The 19,425-nt window shown below is 36.0% G+C and overlaps 1 protein-coding gene and 1 long non-coding RNA gene across 2 annotated transcripts; one reads left to right on the forward strand and one right to left on the reverse strand.

Moving 5' to 3' along the window:
• Positions 1–637: 637 nt before the first annotated feature.
• Positions 638–1,627, reverse strand: LOC106424321 (CLAVATA3/ESR (CLE)-related protein 27). Its single transcript, XM_013865074.3, has one exon. It carries the CDS (start codon positions 1,436–1,438, stop codon positions 1,157–1,159), a length of 282 nt encoding a protein of 93 aa, XP_013720528.1. The 5' UTR covers positions 1,439–1,627; the 3' UTR covers positions 638–1,156.
• A 15,935-nt stretch (positions 1,628–17,562) lies between these two features.
• On the forward strand, positions 17,563–18,927 carry LOC106424313. The gene is made up of 3 exons (XR_001284846.3): positions 17,563–17,976; positions 18,218–18,366; positions 18,451–18,927. It is a non-coding gene; the product is annotated as an uncharacterized LOC106424313 (long non-coding RNA).
• Positions 18,928–19,425: the final 498 nt, after the last annotated feature.

Genomic DNA, 19,425 nt, shown 5'->3' on the forward strand with positions numbered 1-19,425 from the left:
TGGTTTAAACTTTAAACAAATTTGACCGTAGTAGTGCATAGGTTGGGGAAAAAGAAAAGCTCTGGATTGGCCTGTCGTAAACGCATTAGCCGTCAACACCAGAATTCCTGCTAAGAGGTCAACTGATCTAACGGCTGTTAAAGCATCTCACCATGCACAGTACTGCATTTTGCTTCCCAAACTTTCTTGCCGTGGTTTATTGTAAAATGTTGTTATAGATAAGAGCAAAACTAATATTGTAACATATATGAAGATTTTCCCGGGGGCATGCCAGGGCCGTGCCTGACTTTTTTGGGCTCCCAAGCACAAAATATATTTTTGACCCTTTAATTACTTATAATGGAAAAACATTAAAATTTATGGGGTAAAAAATCGAACCCTCAACTCTTTGTAAGAAAAAATTAAACAAAAACCAGTAGAACTAACTAGACTTTGTTAAAAAAATTAGCCCTTAAAATACTTATACACATCAGGGCTCCAAGCATGTCCTTGATCAGCCTATAGTCAGGCACGGCCTGAGGTATGCAATCGAAACTATTTAAATTAAGAGTATGATCTGTTCTGAATACTAATATATATATATATAATTTCCCGGTTTGGTGAAGATTTTAAGAATGTACAAAACATATTAAACTAAACAAACATTCTGTCATACCAAAAATATATGTTCTTTTTTCTTAAAAAAAATATATATGTTCTCTCTCTCACTCAGTCTCTCTCATATATGTATAACAGCTTGGATCAGATTAAAACTTTAATTCAACGATATTTACAATTAATCTGATTCGCTGCAAATGCATGTGTCATCAGACGTGACGAGTACCAAGAAGAAATTGATCAGAACTTTCAATTTAAAATCAGGACCTGTCCCAAACAAGCAAAAAAATATTAGGGTTTATACTCTTCCGCTTCTTATATGCGGAATCATAGTGCAGAAAAAAACAATAGACATTTCTAATAAAACATCAACATTGACACGGTCAATGTATATATCAGAAAATATATGTAGATCAGTGAATTAAATCTCCAAAATACCCCCGTTTTCCCCTTAGGTTAACGAGAAAAACGTGGGTATTTTGGATAAAAACACTTATTGATTGATTACGGCTCAAGAAAATAAAACATAAATGAAGAAAAATTTAAGAAACTGCGTCGACTAGTTATGGAGAGGATCTGGACAACTTGGTACCGTTCTTTTAGTGTCACTGGTCCCTTTTCCGACATAAGAATTCACCGGAGGGAACTTTCCGGCGCCAAAGTACTTCTTCATTAGATTTTCTTGGTTATTAGCCGGTGCAGGAGAGGTAGCCTTCGTCGGTGCTTCTGGATATACCCGAGTTGCCCCTATAAGGGAAGTTACAAAAGAGAGATAGAGTAGATAAGAAAGCAAGATCACCATTAGCAGAGAGGAGCTTCTCCATTCTCGAACATGAGTCATATCCCAACCCTAAACCCTAACATAAAGCTTTTCTTCTTGATTAAACCCTAACCATCTATTTCTCTTTCCTCTCCTCTCAGGGTTAGATCTATCTTCGATCTATAAATATTTCTGAAATTGAGAGAGAGAAAGAAAGACACTGATGTTTTGTCTTGTGAGAAGAAGAGTGGCTTTCATGCAAATTATGAATGGCCCACGTGAATGGGTACATATAAATACAAGACAAGATCTGAAAATTTCTTAGCTTAGATATTTTTTAGTTTTTTCTTTAGACAGATTTTTTGAAGTTTTATTAATAGTACATATGACATATCTAATTATGATAAATAGTTATATAGTACGATTATTGGTGTCTAGTCTTTTATGTATAATTGTGCATATATTTTTAAGAATGACCACATATACTAAAATAATAGTATAACATAGTATTTTCTCTTGTTAAGGAATTGTCAAGAATTTCATACAACAATTTATAATTAGCTTGTAAATGTAATATATTATAAATTTATATAAAATTAATATATAATACATAAATTTATCATAAATGTATTATAAATTTATGCATTATAAATTTATGAACTTTTTAATATATATTATATAATACATAAATAGTTTATAACTTATGATATTCTTTAGACCCGCGAGAAAACATACATTTCAGTAAACCAATTAATGCACCACCCACCAACGTACTTGCCTTTTATGGAATGCATTTCAAAAAGTTATCGTTCCAGAATTGCTTTATAGATGTAGACGTAGTCATGTAGAATAGGTTTACTTTTAGAACAACTGATGTAAAAGTTAAAGTGCTGCAGTTACAAAAACAGAAGTTAAAGTGCTATTTCTTTTTGTTTTTGGTTGTCAACCTCTGTATATATATACAGAACTGTATAATGGATATACACAAACTGTATAATGGATTTGAATGTGGATATGAAAAAGAAAAAAACTGTGTCATCATTCTTGACTTACGTGACTAAAACAGACCGGTAATGAACACGGCAGAGCTTTCGCTGTTATTTTTCAAAATATTATATATATATATATTGTTTCGACGTACAATAATGTAAATGTCTTGTCTCCAGAAATGAGGATAACGTGACGGAACAAAATGGTGAATAGGTTTGGTTTTGTTGTCCAATATATATAACACAAAATGTTAGTTTGGATATGTGAGATGAGTTTGAATAAAGGGTGTCGTTTTATTACTGCACTTTGCCGTTTTGTATTTGTTTCTTTTCCAGTTTTGCTCTTTACGTTCGTCTCTTCCTCTTGCCTTCTTCCTCTTCGTGTCAGAAATAAAAGATGAAGATCCCATCATGATTACTATCATGCGACTGATCCAAAGTGTTTCATTTTTTCTTATTTAAAAATTCTGTAATTAAGCATATAATTAATCCATTATATAAATTTTAGTAAACTAACATTTTGCGTAAATATCGATTCTTAAATTGAAACTATGCCGAAAGTTCTAATAATCTGCAACAACAAAAGAACAGCCACCCATTTTGTTTTCATCTTTGGAATCAGTATTCCTTATAAAATGGTTTACTAGACTCTGCATGCCTGATCATTTATATAATTATATACCAGATGTATATACACTGATACAACTCAAATGGCGTACTGCCAGTGAATAAATTAACTTCTGCTAATATAAAAGTTAAGTCCTATTCGGCTTTATTATTGGTATTTTTTTTTTCTTAAGGTGCCTAACTGTAATACTTTCATAATGTTTTTTAAACATATATATCTTGCATTATGAAAAGAGAGTATTTGTTATCATCTTTTTCTTTTGGACTACAACAGGCAAGTACAAGTGGACTTGTAGATGAGTTATTTTTTCTTAAAATCTCAGGGTGGGTTTGTATATATCTCAAATGAGGGATAGAGTAATTGGGTGTTAGTTCTGTCCAAGTGGTCGAGCTCAGGTTTGGTTTTCACTGACCCGGCCAGTCCAAGCCAGGAAGTGATCCAAGCGGTTCGAGCGATGGCCCTTCGGGTCTCATGGTTCTTAAAGTGGAACACGTGAGGCTGGTTTCATATAGCAGAGAATACTTCATACCGATAATAATGGTATCTCTAACAATGACACCAAATTTAGCGTTTTGGTGTCATACTTTTTTTTATTACCTCTAACAGTAACACCAAATTTTACACAAAAATTAATATTATATATTATTTAATTTTTATATTTTAATAGTTTTTATTATTTTATTATTTATAATTGATTAATAATTATTTTAGCAAAGTTAGATATTGTGCTTGTTAAATTTTTGTAGTTTTATGATATCTAATGATTTTGATGAGGGTTAGATTCATAATTGAGCTTATTATGATAATTCTAGCTTGCATTTAGGTGTATATATTGCATACATTTGTCCATTTGCATATTCTAGGGTCTGGATTGCACAAATGAGAAGTTTGGGGCTAAACCGTGGGTTATTCTTGCAATTTACAAAGTTTGGGGCCAAGTATGAAGTTATCCAAAGTTCAGGGACCGAGGTTGCAGTTTTGGAATACTCGCTGGGTTAGATTGTAAAATCAGAAGTCCAGGGGTCAATTCATGAGGTCATTTCTGTACATTCCAAAGTATTGGGCCGATTTGTAAGCAACCAACAGTTGAGGGACCTGTTTTGAAAATAATGAAGAAGCCACCATTGGAGAGAAGCGAGCTTTCTCTCGGTCGATCCGGAGCCGACGGCGAGGCTCGATCGCGACGACGGAGCTGAGCACGTGACGACGGAGCTCAGCACGCAACCATGAGCTGAGAGCACGACTCGTGGGGGCTTGAGACGAGACGCGACGAAGAACTGCGACCACCGGTGGAAGAGACCTCACGTTAACGGCGTCCAGTCTCAGAGGAATCACCGCGTGGAACGAGCGGAGTGCGATGGTGAGGCGAGAGATCCATGGATGTGGTTTGCTCACGAGTCGAGCCACTGATGGAAGAGACCGCGGGTTCACGACACGGCTTGGACGAGGCCAGGAAGACGCATCGACGATCTCACGCGGGTTCAGTGACGCGGGTGTATAGTATATGCCTATTAAGGTTATATTTGTCAATATGTAATAGCTAGGTTAACTATGTATCACTATAAATATTGTACGTAAGTTATCTAATGAATTCATTCAGCCTACAATATTATATGGTATCAGAGCTCATCCCTAGGGATCTGAAATTTTAAGCCGCCACCCCCTTTTTCAAAACTTCTTCTTCCCCAACCGCCATTCATGTCGCATTCACCGGCTTCCTCCACTGAAACCATTGTGGTCTCTGAAACAAAGACTCTTCTCAACGTCAACATGACAAACGTCACCAAGCTTACGGCTTCAAACTTCCTGATGTGGTCTCGCCAAGTCTCAGCCTTGCTTGATGGCTATGATCTTGCGGGCTATCTTGATGGCTCTGTCATCATCCCACCAGAAACCATCACCACCGATGGTGTTCTCACAGCAAATCCGGCGTATACGATCTGGAAACGTCAGGACAAGCTCGTTTACAGCGCTTTACTTGGCGCCATCACCGTATCGATTCAACCGATACTCTCCACCACGACCACTTCCGCGCAGATTTGGGAAATACTGTCGGCTACGTATGCGAAGCCCAGAGAGGACACGTCAAACAACTCCGGGAGCAGATCAAACATTGGGAGAAAGGTACCAAAACCATTGATGAGTATGTACAAGGTTTTACTACCCGATTTGATCAAGTTGCTTTACTGGGAAAGCCTTACGATTTGGAGGATCAAATTGAACATATCTTGGAGGGCTTAACCGAGGAGTACAAGCAGCTTGTAGATCAAATCGAAAGTCGTGACTCCACTCCCACCGTTGCTGAACTTCACGAGAAGCTTCTCAACTATGAAGCCAAACTCCAAAGCAAGACCACTCCCACCGTACCGATCACAGCTAATGCTGCCTCGCACCGCTCATCCTCTGGCCACAGCAACAACCGCAACAACTACAATGGCAACCGCAACAACAACAACCGCAACACTCAGTCGTGGCAAGCTAACAGTAGTTTTCCTCGCTCCGATCAGCCATCTCGTGGCTATCAAGGCCGTTGCCAGATTTGTGGGGTTCACGGCCACAGTGCACGTCGATGTCCCCAACTACAGAGCTCGCAAAGTCAGTTCACCTCCACTACGCGCAACTCCTCTCCTCAGCCTCCCTTCTGGCAGCCGAGAGCTAACTTTGTCGCTGCTCAACAATACAATCCAAATAATTGGATCTTGGACAGTGGAGCCACGCACCATCTCACCACTGACCTCAACAACTTAGCGCTGCATCAGCCCTATACCGGAGGTGAAGAGGTCACTATTGCAGACGGCTCCTGTCTCCCCATCTTGCATACTGGTTCTACTTATCTTAAAACGCCCTCAAATTCTTTCACCTTGAATGATGTTTTATATGTTCCTAATTTACACAAGAACCTTATCTCTGTTTACCGCTTATGCAATACTAATAATGTGTCCGTTGAATTCTTTCCTGCACACTTTCAGGTGAAGGATCTCAGCACGGGGGACAGATTACTCCAAGGCAGAACTAGAGATGAGTTGTACGAGTGGCCGGTTACAAACCAAAACATCATTTCCCTCTTTGCTTCACCATCACCAAAAACAACCTACTCTTCTTGGCACTCAAGATTGGGCCACCCTTCTTTACCTATTTTGCAAACTCTTGTTTCTAAGTTTTCTTTGCCTTTGTCTTCTTCAGAAAAACAAAACCCATGTTCTCATTGTTTCATTAATAAAAGTCATAAACTTCCATTTTATACAAACTCTATCACATCCACACACCCGCTTCAGTACATTTATACAGACGTGTGGAGCTCACCTATCATATCCGTCGATCAGTACAAGTATTACTTGGTCTTGGTCGACCACTATACACGTTATACCTGGTGTTATCCGCTGAAGCAAAAGTCACAGGTCCGAGAAACTTTCATTGCGTTCAAAGCCTTGGTTGAGGTTCACTTCGCCAGCAAGATAAGAAATCTCTTCTCCGATAATGGTGGCGAGTTCGTGGCGCTCAGGAGCTTTCTCTCCGAACATGGCATCTCCCACTTCACGTCACCGCCTCATACACCCGAACACAACGGGATCGCCGAGCGCAAGCATCGCCATATCATTGAAACAGGACTAACTCTTCTGCATCAAGCATCACTCCCAACCAAATATTGGACCTATGCTTTTGCTGCTGCGGTATATCTCATCAACCGCTTACCCTCTCAAGTTACAGATGCGATCTCACCGTACGCCAAGCTCTTTGGACGACCTCCTAACTACTTGAAGCTGCGAGTCTTCGGGTGTCTTTGTTTTCCGTGGCTCCGACCGTATACTACTCACAAGCTTCAAACTCGGTCACTGCCGTGTATCTTCATGGGGTATTCACTCACACAGAGTGCCTACATGTGTCTTCATCTCCCTACTGGCCGGCTTTATGTCTCGCGCCACGTTCAGTTTGTGGAGAATCAGTTTCCTTGCGCTGCTCCTAAATCTTCCCCAGCTCCTGCAGCAGAACCGTCTCAACCGTCATTCTCACCACCCACCTTGGTTCCTCTCGACCCGACACCACTCGTACAACCCACCTCTCTGCCTCCCCCGAGCGGAAGTCCTCACCTGCAACATCAACAAGCTCCGTTGCCCACTGGTTCTGTCCCTGCAGAGTCGGGTAACGAGCCTGGTGCGGGAACTGATTCAATGGCTACATCATCAAGTACTTCTCCGCGGTCTTCAGCAGGTAATTCTTCAAACCCTGTTCCTGAAACCCAGCCCGTAAACACTACCGCTACTACCTCCACCATTCCTGAAACCACCTCTGTTGAACCCACTAAAACTCTCGATAACCACCATCCCATGCAAACCCGAGCCAAAAACAAGATCACCAAACCTACCCAAAAGCTTACCCTTATAGCCACTACTTCACCACTCAAACCTACCATTCCTACGACCCTGAACCAGGCTATGCGAGATGAAAACTGGAGGCGCTCAATGAGTGCCGAGTATGATGCTCAAATTGCTAATAAAACATTTGAACTTGTTCCCCGCGAACAAAATCAACATGTTATTGATACGAGATGGGTTCACACTGTTAAATTTTTGCCTAGTGGTGATGTTGACAGGTACAAATCTCGCTGGGTTGCTCGAGGATATACGCAAGAGTATGGCATTGACTATGCGGAGACGTTTAGCCCGGTGGTCAAGTCTATCACAATTCGTCTGGTCCTCCATCTTGCGGTCACTCGGTCTTGGCAAATCAAACAGCTCGATGTCAACAATGCCTTTCTACAGGGAACACTCTCAGACGAGGTCTATGTCACGCAACCTCCGGGTTTTGTGGATCCAGATCGTCCTCATCATGTGTGTCGTCTGCGGAAGGCTCTCTATGGTCTCAAACAAGCCCCCCGGGCTTGGTACCAAGAGCTCAAGACGTTCCTACGTCAGATGGGATGCACTAACTCTACGGCCGACACATCGGTGTTCATCTACATAGATGGAACCAACATCATCTACATTCTTGTCTACGTTGATGATATTATCGTCACCGGTAGTAGTTCCCAGCTCGTCTCTGCTTGCATACATGTTCTGTCCCAGCGCTTTTCCTTGAAGAAACCGACGGACTTGACCTACTTCTTAGGCCTTGAGGTCACACGCACGTCAAATGGACTTCACATAATGCAACGGAAGTACATTATTGACCTGCTCGCCAAAGTGAATATGCAGGAGGCTCAGCATGTTTCCACGCCTCTCGCAACCTCTCCGAAGCTCTCGCTTACCTCTGGTCAAGTGCTTGACAATCCTAAGGAGTATCGCATGGTGATCGGTAGTCTGCAATACTTGGCTTTTACACGACCAGACATCGCCTACAGTGTTAACCGTCTCTCCCAGTTCATGCACCGTCCCACGGATGAACACTGGAAGGCCGCAAAACGCATTCTCCGATATCTTGCTGGTACTCTCTCATATGGTATCTACATACGGAAACACTCGCCTCACACATTGCATGCGTATTCGGATGCGGATTGGGCTGGAGATAGCGACGACTATGTCTCCACCAATGCATTCATTGTCTATATGGGGTCTACGCCGATAGCATGGTCTTCACGCAAGCAGACTGGAGTGGCGCGTTCGTCCACCGAAGCGGAGTATCGATCGGTGGCCAACACCGCCGCAGAGCTGAGTTGGGTTTGTTCTCTTCTTACTGAGCTTGGAGTTACTCTCACCAACACTCCGACTATATATTGTGATAATGTGGGAGCGACGTATCTTAGCGCCAACCCTGTGTTCCACTCCAGGATGAAACATCTAGCCCTTGATTTCCATTTTGTTCGTGGCAATGTTCAGTCTGGCGCTCTCCGAGTTCAGCATGTCTCCACTAAAGATCAACTTGCCGATGCCCTTACGAAGCCGTTAGCACGAGCAAGATTCAAAGAACTAATGGACAAGATTAGTGTGAGCAAACTCCCTCCATCTTGAGGGAGAGTGTAGAGTATATGCCTATTAAGGTTATATTTGTCAATATGTAATAGCTAGGTTAACTATGTATCACTATAAATATTGTACGTAAGTTATCTAATGAATTCATTCAGCCTACAATATTATAGCGGGATCGCATACCCGCATAGGAAGAGGAGAAGCTGACGTTCTGACGCGGGATGAGGCCATGCGGAGACGCCTACCCGCTCGTATGAAGAAAGAAGCTCGACGACCATCTGACGCGGGTGGTGTGACGCGGGGTGTGCCCAGTCGTTTCAACCCGAGTCGATATTTATCCTTAGTCGAATTTTAATGCTTTTAAGGGCTTTTTAGACTTTTTAATGGAAACCATTAGATTTACCAAGAACATATAAATACCTTTGTAATCCTAAAGTTAAAATCAGATTTTATTTTCTATCTACTCACAAAGAACTTTGAGTTTAAAGATCTAATCTTGATCATTATCTTTAGTGATTGCTTAGATTATATTGATCACTAATCATGATTAACACCAAATCATTATTGATTCTTGGGTTTATCATGATAATTAGTGAGTAGTCATCTTTGGATTCATGGATTAGAGAGATTAAGGGTGATTAAGCTAGATCTAAGGTGTTTAGGTATAGATCAATCTTGTTCCTTGCTAGTAGAGTGATTTTAATGCAACTCTAGAGTTGACCTCTCTAAAGTTGAGCTAGGCATTTCATACCCGGAAGGTGTTCGATGAAATGCTTGAACCAACTCTCCTTAGCTTTTAACATTCTTTACCAAAGGGATTTGTTGTTAAAAGTGTTAAGATGACTAGTAGACTTGAGATTAATGATTACTTAGATAACATTCAACCAAAGGAATTTGATGCTTGAGTTATCTAGGTAAATGAGCATTCATCTAGGGATAGAGTTTGCTTAGGATTGTGTCTATGTCTAAGGTAGATATAAATTGGTTGAAAGTTGACACTTTTAGGTTGAATCTTGATCACCCAAGATCAATTCCCATAGCCCATGAGTTCTCCCATCTTATAAGAAAGAAAGCTTTGTCTTTTATTGCATTTTAGGTAGAAATCTAGTTTAAAATCATCTCAAAAACTGGTAGCATTTAGATTAATCATGGTTTTGCATTCCCTTTGCATCATAATCACTTAGAACTGGTTTGACATCCTTTATACTACAACATTTGATTAGGAGCCTTGAAACTCCTATCATCATTTTATCATTTATATAAAATAGAATATGAAGTAAATGATGATATTCATTTAGTGATTTATTAACTGAAAAATATATATTAAAAATAATTTTAAAATACAAATAATACAATATATTTATGTTTCGTTACAAATTTGAACTAATTAATAATAATAATAATAGTTAAACTATATTATTAAATAAAATATAATAAAATATGTATTTTAAGAATTTGGTGTGATGAACACATTACAACAAATTGATGGAGTTATGTCAATTTTGGTATCTTATTAAAGATGAAATTATACCAAATTTGATATTTTGGTGTTGGTTCTGTCCAAGTGGTCGAGCTCAGGCTTGGTTTTCACTGAATCGGTTGGGTTCAAATATGATCTTTGTCTTGTGAACACAGAATTGGGTTCGAATAAGTCGGATATTTTTATAAATGCAACTGTGATATATGGTTTCACTAGCCCACTGATTTTCCATACAGAATTATCAATTGTGACTAAAATAAATTAAAATGGAAAATAAGACTTATGAATACGTTTTTTTTTTTTGGATCAAATGCATACGTTCTTCATCTTTGATTAAGTCCCTTAGAATCAATTTGAACCATGTAGATTTTTACAAGAGATTCTTTCAAGTTCCAAGTGACTATTGGTACTAATTTAGTTTTGATGATGGGCCAAGTTCCAAACATGGTTCTCTTTGCACTGTGTCTCCTCCATAGCTAATGAGCACATTGATTGGTTATCTCATAAATGAAAAAGGCTACTAGCTAATGGACTAGGCCTTGTAGAACATATTTTAATTCTCTTGTAACTCAATTATATAATTTTGATCAACAAAAACACATGTTGTTTATTAGTATTACTAGTGATATGCCCGCGCTACGCGCGGGTTGTATGTTAATTGTGTAGCCAAATGTTCGATGTTAATACTAGTGATATTAGAAGTGTGGTGCTGAAATGGTGGCTAGTTTTGATGTTTACTTTAGAAGTACTTATTGGTTAGCTTTTATTTACGCACGGGTCAATTATTTATGGAGTCATTCTTGGGTTCACCCCCTAGGGTGAACCTCTAGATTCACCAATCAATAGGATTTCATTATTTCAAATTCGATATCTTTTAAAAAAGGAAACAAAATATTCTCAAATTATATTATGTTTTTAAAATAAAAAAGTAAAAAAAGATAATAGTTACAGAAAAAAGAATTAAAAAAAATATTTTTAATGTTGTCAACAAAACACTAAACCCTAATCCCTAAACCCTAAATCCTAAACCCTAAATCCCTGGGTAAATCCTAAACCCTTGGGTAAACCCTAAACCCTTGGGTAAATCCTAAATCCTTGGATAAATCCTAAACTCTAAATAAAAAACGACTAAAACCCTAAACCCTAAACGCTTGAATGTTTTAGTGTATAGTGATTTTGATTTAGAGTTAAGGATTTATCCTAGAGTTTAGGATTTATCCTAGAGTTTAGGGTTTATCCAAGGATTTAGGGTTTAGGATTAAAGATTTAAGGATTAGAATTTAGGGTTTAATGTTATACTGACAACGTAAAATATTTTTTTTTGTAATTATTTTTTTTTTTTTACCTTTTAATTTTAAAAACGTAATATAATTTGACAATATTTTATTTTCTTTTTAAAAGATATCGAATATAAAATAAAACAATCTTAATTATGATTTGTGCATACATTGATTTGATTTGATTTATGAGGAAGTGGCAAATACATTGATTTGATTTAGCCATTTAGGGTAAATTATAATTATTTGAACTCCTACTGGTTTGTAAGTGGATTGTATTAATTATGATTTGTGCATAGTCTGATTTTTTAAGGAATATTAAATAGAAGGTGTTTATTAAAGGATTGCATTTGTTTGATATTTTTAAGGGAGAATTAGCAAAGTACTCATATTTGAAGTCCATATTAGATACTTACCAATGAGTTAACACAAAGGTAATTTTTCTTACTTTTGGTTTGACCATAATAGCCTTCTAAAGTTTTTTTCCTTCTTCACACTCTCTTTCTCTCATCTGACATTCTCTTTTCTTTTTCTTCCTTCGCAATTTTGTCTCCTCTGTTGACACTCTTTTTCTTCTTATCTCCACTTTTTTAATTTTTATAAAAAATATTTCTTCTATATTCTCCTATTTTCTGCTATTTGTATCCGTAAAAACACTTCATTTTCTCTTCTTCTTCATAATATAACATTGATGTTTAAATTTATTCAGTTTGATAGATAAATTGAAATTTCGACAATATTATTTATTAACTATTAATACCTCTGTTAACATGTACAAATATTTTTTAACAGCTAACACCTCTATTAACATCTCTGGTATATGTATTGTTAACGGCTAACACCTATGTTAGCAAGTGAGTTTCTTTAGTGCAGTGGCTATTATATTTCTATGAATCAGTTCAAAAAAAAACACCTATGTTAGCATCTATAATATGTTTTAATTGATACATCAAATATTAACAATGGACAAATAGCGATTATTGACTGTTGCCCGTGATCTTTACATGTTAACTTAAATTTTAGTAACTAACATATGTGTTACATGATAACAAATATATTAGATTAATAGCCAATATTGTATTATAAAGACTGTTATTATATTATTGATTTGTGTAACGCATTATAAATAACATTTATATTGATAATCAAATAAGAACCGATAAAACTGAAAATTCAAAGCCACATATAAAATAAATAATTAAAATTAAAATTGAATTGGAAATAGAATGATAGAGCTTTGTATAATAATTAGATATTAGAGTTAGAAACATCACATATGTTTTCAGAGAAAAAAGTCAGAAAAGAAAATGGCGAAAAGTAAGAGAGAGGATGTGAGAGAGAGAGAGAGAGCTAGTAAATAATAGGTAGGAGAGAGAAGATATAGCTGACACACCCACATGCATGTGTAGAAGGCTAAAATAGTCATGAAATTATTTATGTCAAATCAAGTGTAATTGGCTAATTAATATCTCCCATGTATGCATTTCTGCCAATTATCTCTATTTTAATATAGAAAATAAAAACTTTTAAAATAATCGCAATAAGATAAATATAATTAATATTCAATTTATTTTTTCATTAAAAGTATTTATTTTCACTGGTGATTAGCGTTTTTATTAATTGCTTAATTGTTTTTTAATCATATACTTGTTTAACTACTAAAATGTGTGAAAATCTCAGTATTTCATCTTATTGTTAACATTTGTTCTATTTTAGTTTTGATAATAAGTAGGAATATCTGATACTTTAAGAGTGTCTGATAATTTAGCTTTCTTTTGGAAATATTCCTATAAGCCTTTCACATGACTGGTTCAAACGCAGCGGTTGCGGTTGCGGCTGCGGGCGTTTGCGGATGCGGGTGGTTGCGGTTTCTAGCGATTTTAAGAGATTTGTACGACTGGTTCTGCGGTTAAAAATTGGTGCGTTTGCGGGATAATTATGACTGGTTAACTACCAAATACAGCAGCGGTTAAATAATAAATTAACAATATTTACATTTTATATAATTATAAAAATATCAAAAATCATAATATTATAATAAATATGTAAATTATATTTTCAAAGTTATAGTTTTAAATTTTTAAAATTATAGAAAATATTTTTATTTTAAAATTTTATAATACTAATTAAAATATAATAGATATATTTAGTATTTTTATAATTCCATTTTAAAAAATTTATTGAATATTTTTATTTTTGTATTTATATGGTTTTTAAAGAAAAAGAAAAAAAAATTATCCTCCCGCAACCGCCCGCAACCGCAAACGCTAGCTGGAACCAGCTTTTGATTTTAAGAGGTTCGGAGCGGTTTGAAGCGATTTGTAACGGTTTGGATGATTGTTTCGAATCGCTGTCAACCGCTACCAACCGCAAAAGCTGCGTTTGCGGGTGGTAGCGGGGAAACCAATCAAGCTCATAGTGTGCTTCTACGTTCGGTGGATAAACATCTCGTCATTAGACATTTTACCTAATTAGAGATGCAAATGGATGGACTCTCAATGGTTTGACAGTCAAAATCAAAACACCAAGTAAACCTTGTCATCCCAATAAGATAAATGCATTTGCAAATCTGATTTTTACATTGCCTTTTTATAATTTTTTTATTATATATAACAATGTATTTTATATTATTATTATTAAATATATACTATTTTTATTTATTAATATTTCTATTTTGTTTCAGATAATTGTTTCACTGAGTTTTTAAATAAATAGCTTCACGCATAGACTTTATTTTCATTAAATACTTTATCAAACAATTCTTGGGGAAATTACTTGTTTAGCACTTTCATAGTACCACTTTTCATTTCTACCACCACTAAAGAGACATTTTCAAAAATACATTTTTCATTAAGTGACAAAAGACTCTTATGTCCTTGTTATTTATATATATAACAAATCATTTTTTAAATAAAAAAATTAAAAAAAAGTAATTTTTTTTTATGTTTTCGAATTATACTTTTTCAAATTCGAACTTTTTTGAAATTTTTTTTTTCGAATTTTTTTTTATTTTTTTTTTCAAATTTGTTTTTGAAAAACGAAAATTATGTTTGAAACTATTTTTTTAAAAAAAATTTATATATTTTAAGTATTTATTTGTATATTTATTAGAATCCTAAATTTCACATTCCAAAAACTCTATCCCTCCCCTCAACTCTAAACCTAAGTCTAGATTAGTTAATCCTAAATATATAATTATCTTTTACCCTTCATTAAAAGTAAAGGTAAAAGTGGTTAGTGTAAACATGAAAAGTGGTACTATAAATGTGTTATTTGTGGCAATTTTCCAAACAAATTTTTAATTTTATGTGTAATATCTTGTTTATATCATGAAACAAATTCTTCATTTTTATGTTTATTGTTTTATTTTCTGTTTTTTAACTTTTTTGATTTTTTTTTGTTTAATCATCTATTGATTCTTGGCTGTAGTTTTACCCCACTATTTAATTTTAGTTAATTTGATTTTAGTGATTAAAATGAATCAAATCTGTCAAATTCACTGATTATCTTTTTCGTTGAACTTGTTTTTGATAAAACGTGTAAAAGCAATATCATAAAGGAATTATTTTTTATTATTATTATTCTTAGGAATGTTTCCTATATATTCTTAAAATTAAGTATTTGTTATATTATGTAGGATTTGGTATGTTTTTACTAAATGTATACTTTTATATTTCCTTTTTCAAATAAATTAATCTTTGAGTGTGGATTTTCATCATTTTTTAGTTTCTCTAAGTTTGAATTTAATGACCAGAAAATTATCCTTAAATTCACATTTGTTTTTATTTTTGTTGATTTGAGTAGTACAAACTATAGCTATTCTTAACAAATCCACACGTACGAAGAATATGTTAAAACAGATTTTGACAATTTTATATTTGAACGGACTCCTATTAATAGTACTAACCATGAAAAAAATTAGCCATGGGTAGAGTTAGCTACTCGAGATCATGAACTCTTATGGATATAGTCCTACCTTATTAATTTCAATAAATAAAAGATGACTCAATATGTTTATGTGTGATGAAGAGAGCAAAATGGTAATGCCAATATTAACGACTACATAAGCATGGACTCATCTTCTACTCAACTATGTATGGTTTAATGATAAACCGAAATTCAAGATATGAAGTGAAACATCACTGAAGGTTCCCTGATGTTTAGACATGAGCTCATTTTATTTTATTTTATTAAAAATAAGACTCCTCCGCTTCAAGCTTCTCATAGTCGGAGACGAAAGGACCTTCTCGCCTTCGTTGAATGACTCTGAAAAAAAACCAAGGATCACAACCAAAAACTACTCGAGGTATGAAATTTCCAACAACCAAAACCAAATGATCATATAGAAGCAATTTTACAGAAACTAAAAGGCAGTGATCTTCATATTTGAAAGCTAACCAAAATTCGCATCAACTTTCTCAAGAACATGACAAATTATAATTTAACATTTACACCCAAAAAAAAAACATGACAAATTATACACCTTGACCTAATTCATATTGTGTTTTGTTTCATAAAATATATAGCTTGGTTCAGTAACACCTGGATTGAAGATATGTCACTACATTATGGCATTCTCTTAGGAAATAATTTACAATGGTTAGAAACAAAATGCTTGTCCAGAAATGAGTGCTGAAGTTGCATTTAGAAATGAGTGCTGAAGTTGTCGTAGATAGTAACTTAACAACGTTACACTACAAATTTAACAAAAAGAAGTGCTGGTGGCGATTATCACCTTAGGCTTCACGCCCACCACCATTAACTTGGGGTGAAGTAGAATAACTTGCATGTCAAAAACACTGGGACACACCGTTGTAGATTTGCGTTGAAGTTTGGATGCAGGAGAAACTTAGAAATATTATAACCAAAACGAAAGGTTATGCAAACACTAAAGTGGTTCTGAAGCAGGGATTCTACTTGTCAATCCAGATGTTCACCATAATGCATTGAGCTCTCTAGGCATGGTCATTGAAAGTATTCATCCGGCTAAACTACCTTTATGATGTCTTCAAAGAAAAAGTAAAATTTAACTTTATTTTCTGGGGAACTTTTGCAAAGGTGTGTTACAAAAAAAAAATTCTCACAAAGGTGGGGAAATAGAAATTTAAAGAATCATCTGGAAACTCAGTATTAGTATTTGTCAATGACAACAGCTGTTATAGTTGCAGAACCTGAAGAGCTCCAGCGGTAGTGAAGTAGGTGATACGGTTAGTTCTATGAACTCTTGCTTCTCGTAACACGAAACCACTCCCTCTTTCAGTAGATGTTTAAAACTGTTAAGCCAATGGCACAGTGATAGATCATCGGAGGAGCGATGGCTGTCAAGAGGAGTAAACATGAACATCGTGGCAAAGCATATGAGAAGCATTGGATTCAAATCGAAAGACATGGGAGATGGAATATGAGGAGGCAAACCTTATCCTCAAGCAGGAACATGCCCCCATAAACTCGCCTCTTTGCTTCACGATGAGTGCCTCCGAGAAACGAAGAAGACTCACCAGTCACCACCACCGACTGAGGGCATCAACCAATCTTCAAATCAGAAAGAATGATATGGGCCTGTTTCCGTAAGGAAGAAAAAGGATTGAATTTGGTGAAGCAGTGAGATTTAGAGGAGTTATCATCCCTATTTATAAGATAAATAATTAGGGCTTTACGATGGAGGTGGAGGAAGGGGTAGTAAAAGTTGATGTAGTGGGAGAGCTGAAGGAAAGGAGTTAATGGAGTAGGTAGACGACATAGTTTCAATGATTTTGATAAGCGTTACACAGTAGTGCTTGTTTCTTTGAATGATGATGAGAAGCGTTACACTAGTTCTGGTTTCCACGGTGAACAATAGGGGAACTGAGAAGGCTAAGACTGTCGACAAAGCTATGGGCCTTTTGGTGGGCTTCAAAGTTCTACGTACTCTGGTCAGAACTACTTAGACCATGATTATCGCCGATCTTTAATGGAGTTTCTAAACTAAATGACTCATTTAATTAAATCAAAAATATGTAAAAGCTTTATTACCGATCCTTAGTTAGTGATTTTTGTGATCGATCGTTAGAGTGGTTTTCCAACCACGTGTCAGTATCCCATTTAATCAATTTTTTTTCTTTTCTCTCTTTCTTTACTTTTTCATCGCTTCTCGTCGTGATCTCCGTCTACGAAAGGATCCAAACCGACGACGGACGAAACCCACCAACGACGACGGACGAAACCCACCATCGACGTCTCCTCCATCTTCTCCGTCAGAAGAAGGATCGAAACCCACCACAATCCACAAACGAACTTTTTTCTGTTAAAATCTTAAGAGAAGCTAAAAGAATCACAGAGGAAGCAAGTCAAGTGTTGAGAGAGGTACCTACTCGTCACTGTCATTTTCCTTCACATAAACCCATCAAGTTATCACCTTTGATTTTCTTTAGCTATTTTAAAGGTTTTCTCGTCTCTGTTTTCTTTTTTTTTTTGGACATCTCTCGTCTCTGATTTGAGTCAAATTTAAAAGCTTTGATTGTTGTTCTTGAGGGGAATGATATGATCATTGTGGTTTACATTAGTGATTTTCCTTAACCAGGGTTAAGTTTTGATTCCATCTTAGATATATAAAGGCGATGGCTTTTCTGAGTAAATTTGGAAACGTATTGAAGCAGACGACGAGCAAACAGCTCAATGCTAATTGTTCTTTATCAAGTCCTTCCCTTTTTCAGGCGATAAGGTGCATGTCATCTTCTAAGCTCTTCATCAGAGGTTGGTCTAGCTCTAGATTGTCTAGTGGTTACTTGTTATGCTATGTTCTTGCTAACTTTATGAATGATTTTGCTATATGGCAAGGTATGGAGTATGGAATGAATGAGGATAGCTTAAGAGAAGCTTTCAGAAAATACAATGATGTTGTTGAAAGTAAAAACACTGGTCGAGGGGGTTTGGGTTTGTTACATTCACCTCTGCAGAGGCGGCCTCTAGTGCTATCCAAGATTATGTAATCAGACGAGTTCAAGGCTTCATCTAAGCTAGAGACAATCACTTTCTCCGAGATGAAACACGAAGAAATTGAGGCTTTAGTTGAGTTCATGTACTGCGTTGATGGCTCTATTAGTCTTGAAAGTCTCAAGAAACACGTAGGATAACTCCACTACTCTTAACTTGATTCTATTTTCATTCTTATATCTTGTTGTTTTGTGTCACGGACAAGAGGTCAGTGTAATGTGGTCATTGTAATGTTGTCTTCTGTCACAGACAAGAGCTCATTGTAATGAATAAATAATATCTTGTAATGTGTCACAAACTTGTATAAATAAGCTTTTGTTCTTTCTTCTCATTCTCGTGTTCTTCTTTCTTTATTTTCAAGTTCATTCTCCTTCAAGTTCTTTATAATTTGAAGCTCTTTCGATTTTCAAGTTCCTTCTCCTCCTTACCATACAACACGATCAAAACATTTTGATTAAAAAAAGTTCATGTTCTATCCTCTCCCCAAACAAAACGAGCAAACACATTTTGATCAAAACAAGTTCATTTTCTCACCTTCTCTTGATCACAAATTTTATTCACAAAACAATCAAAAACAATTTCTATATGGCATCTTCTTCTAATGAATATATTTTTTTAAGAACCTTTAACTAAGAATCTCCCAATAAAACTCAAAATCTATGGATTTCTTAACTAAATTTCTTAATTAACTTTTATTATTAAATAAATCATTAAGAAACCCAAATGGGATTATAGAGTTAATGATGCTTTTAGTGAATGGGACACGTGTCCTCTTCTTTTGGACATAGCTCGTGATGACGTGGCAGTCTATGGAGTCTT

Source organism: Brassica napus, chromosome A2, assembly GCF_020379485.1.
Source record: "Brassica napus cultivar Da-Ae chromosome A2, Da-Ae, whole genome shotgun sequence".
NCBI classification, from domain to species: Eukaryota; Viridiplantae; Streptophyta; class Magnoliopsida; order Brassicales; family Brassicaceae; genus Brassica; species Brassica napus.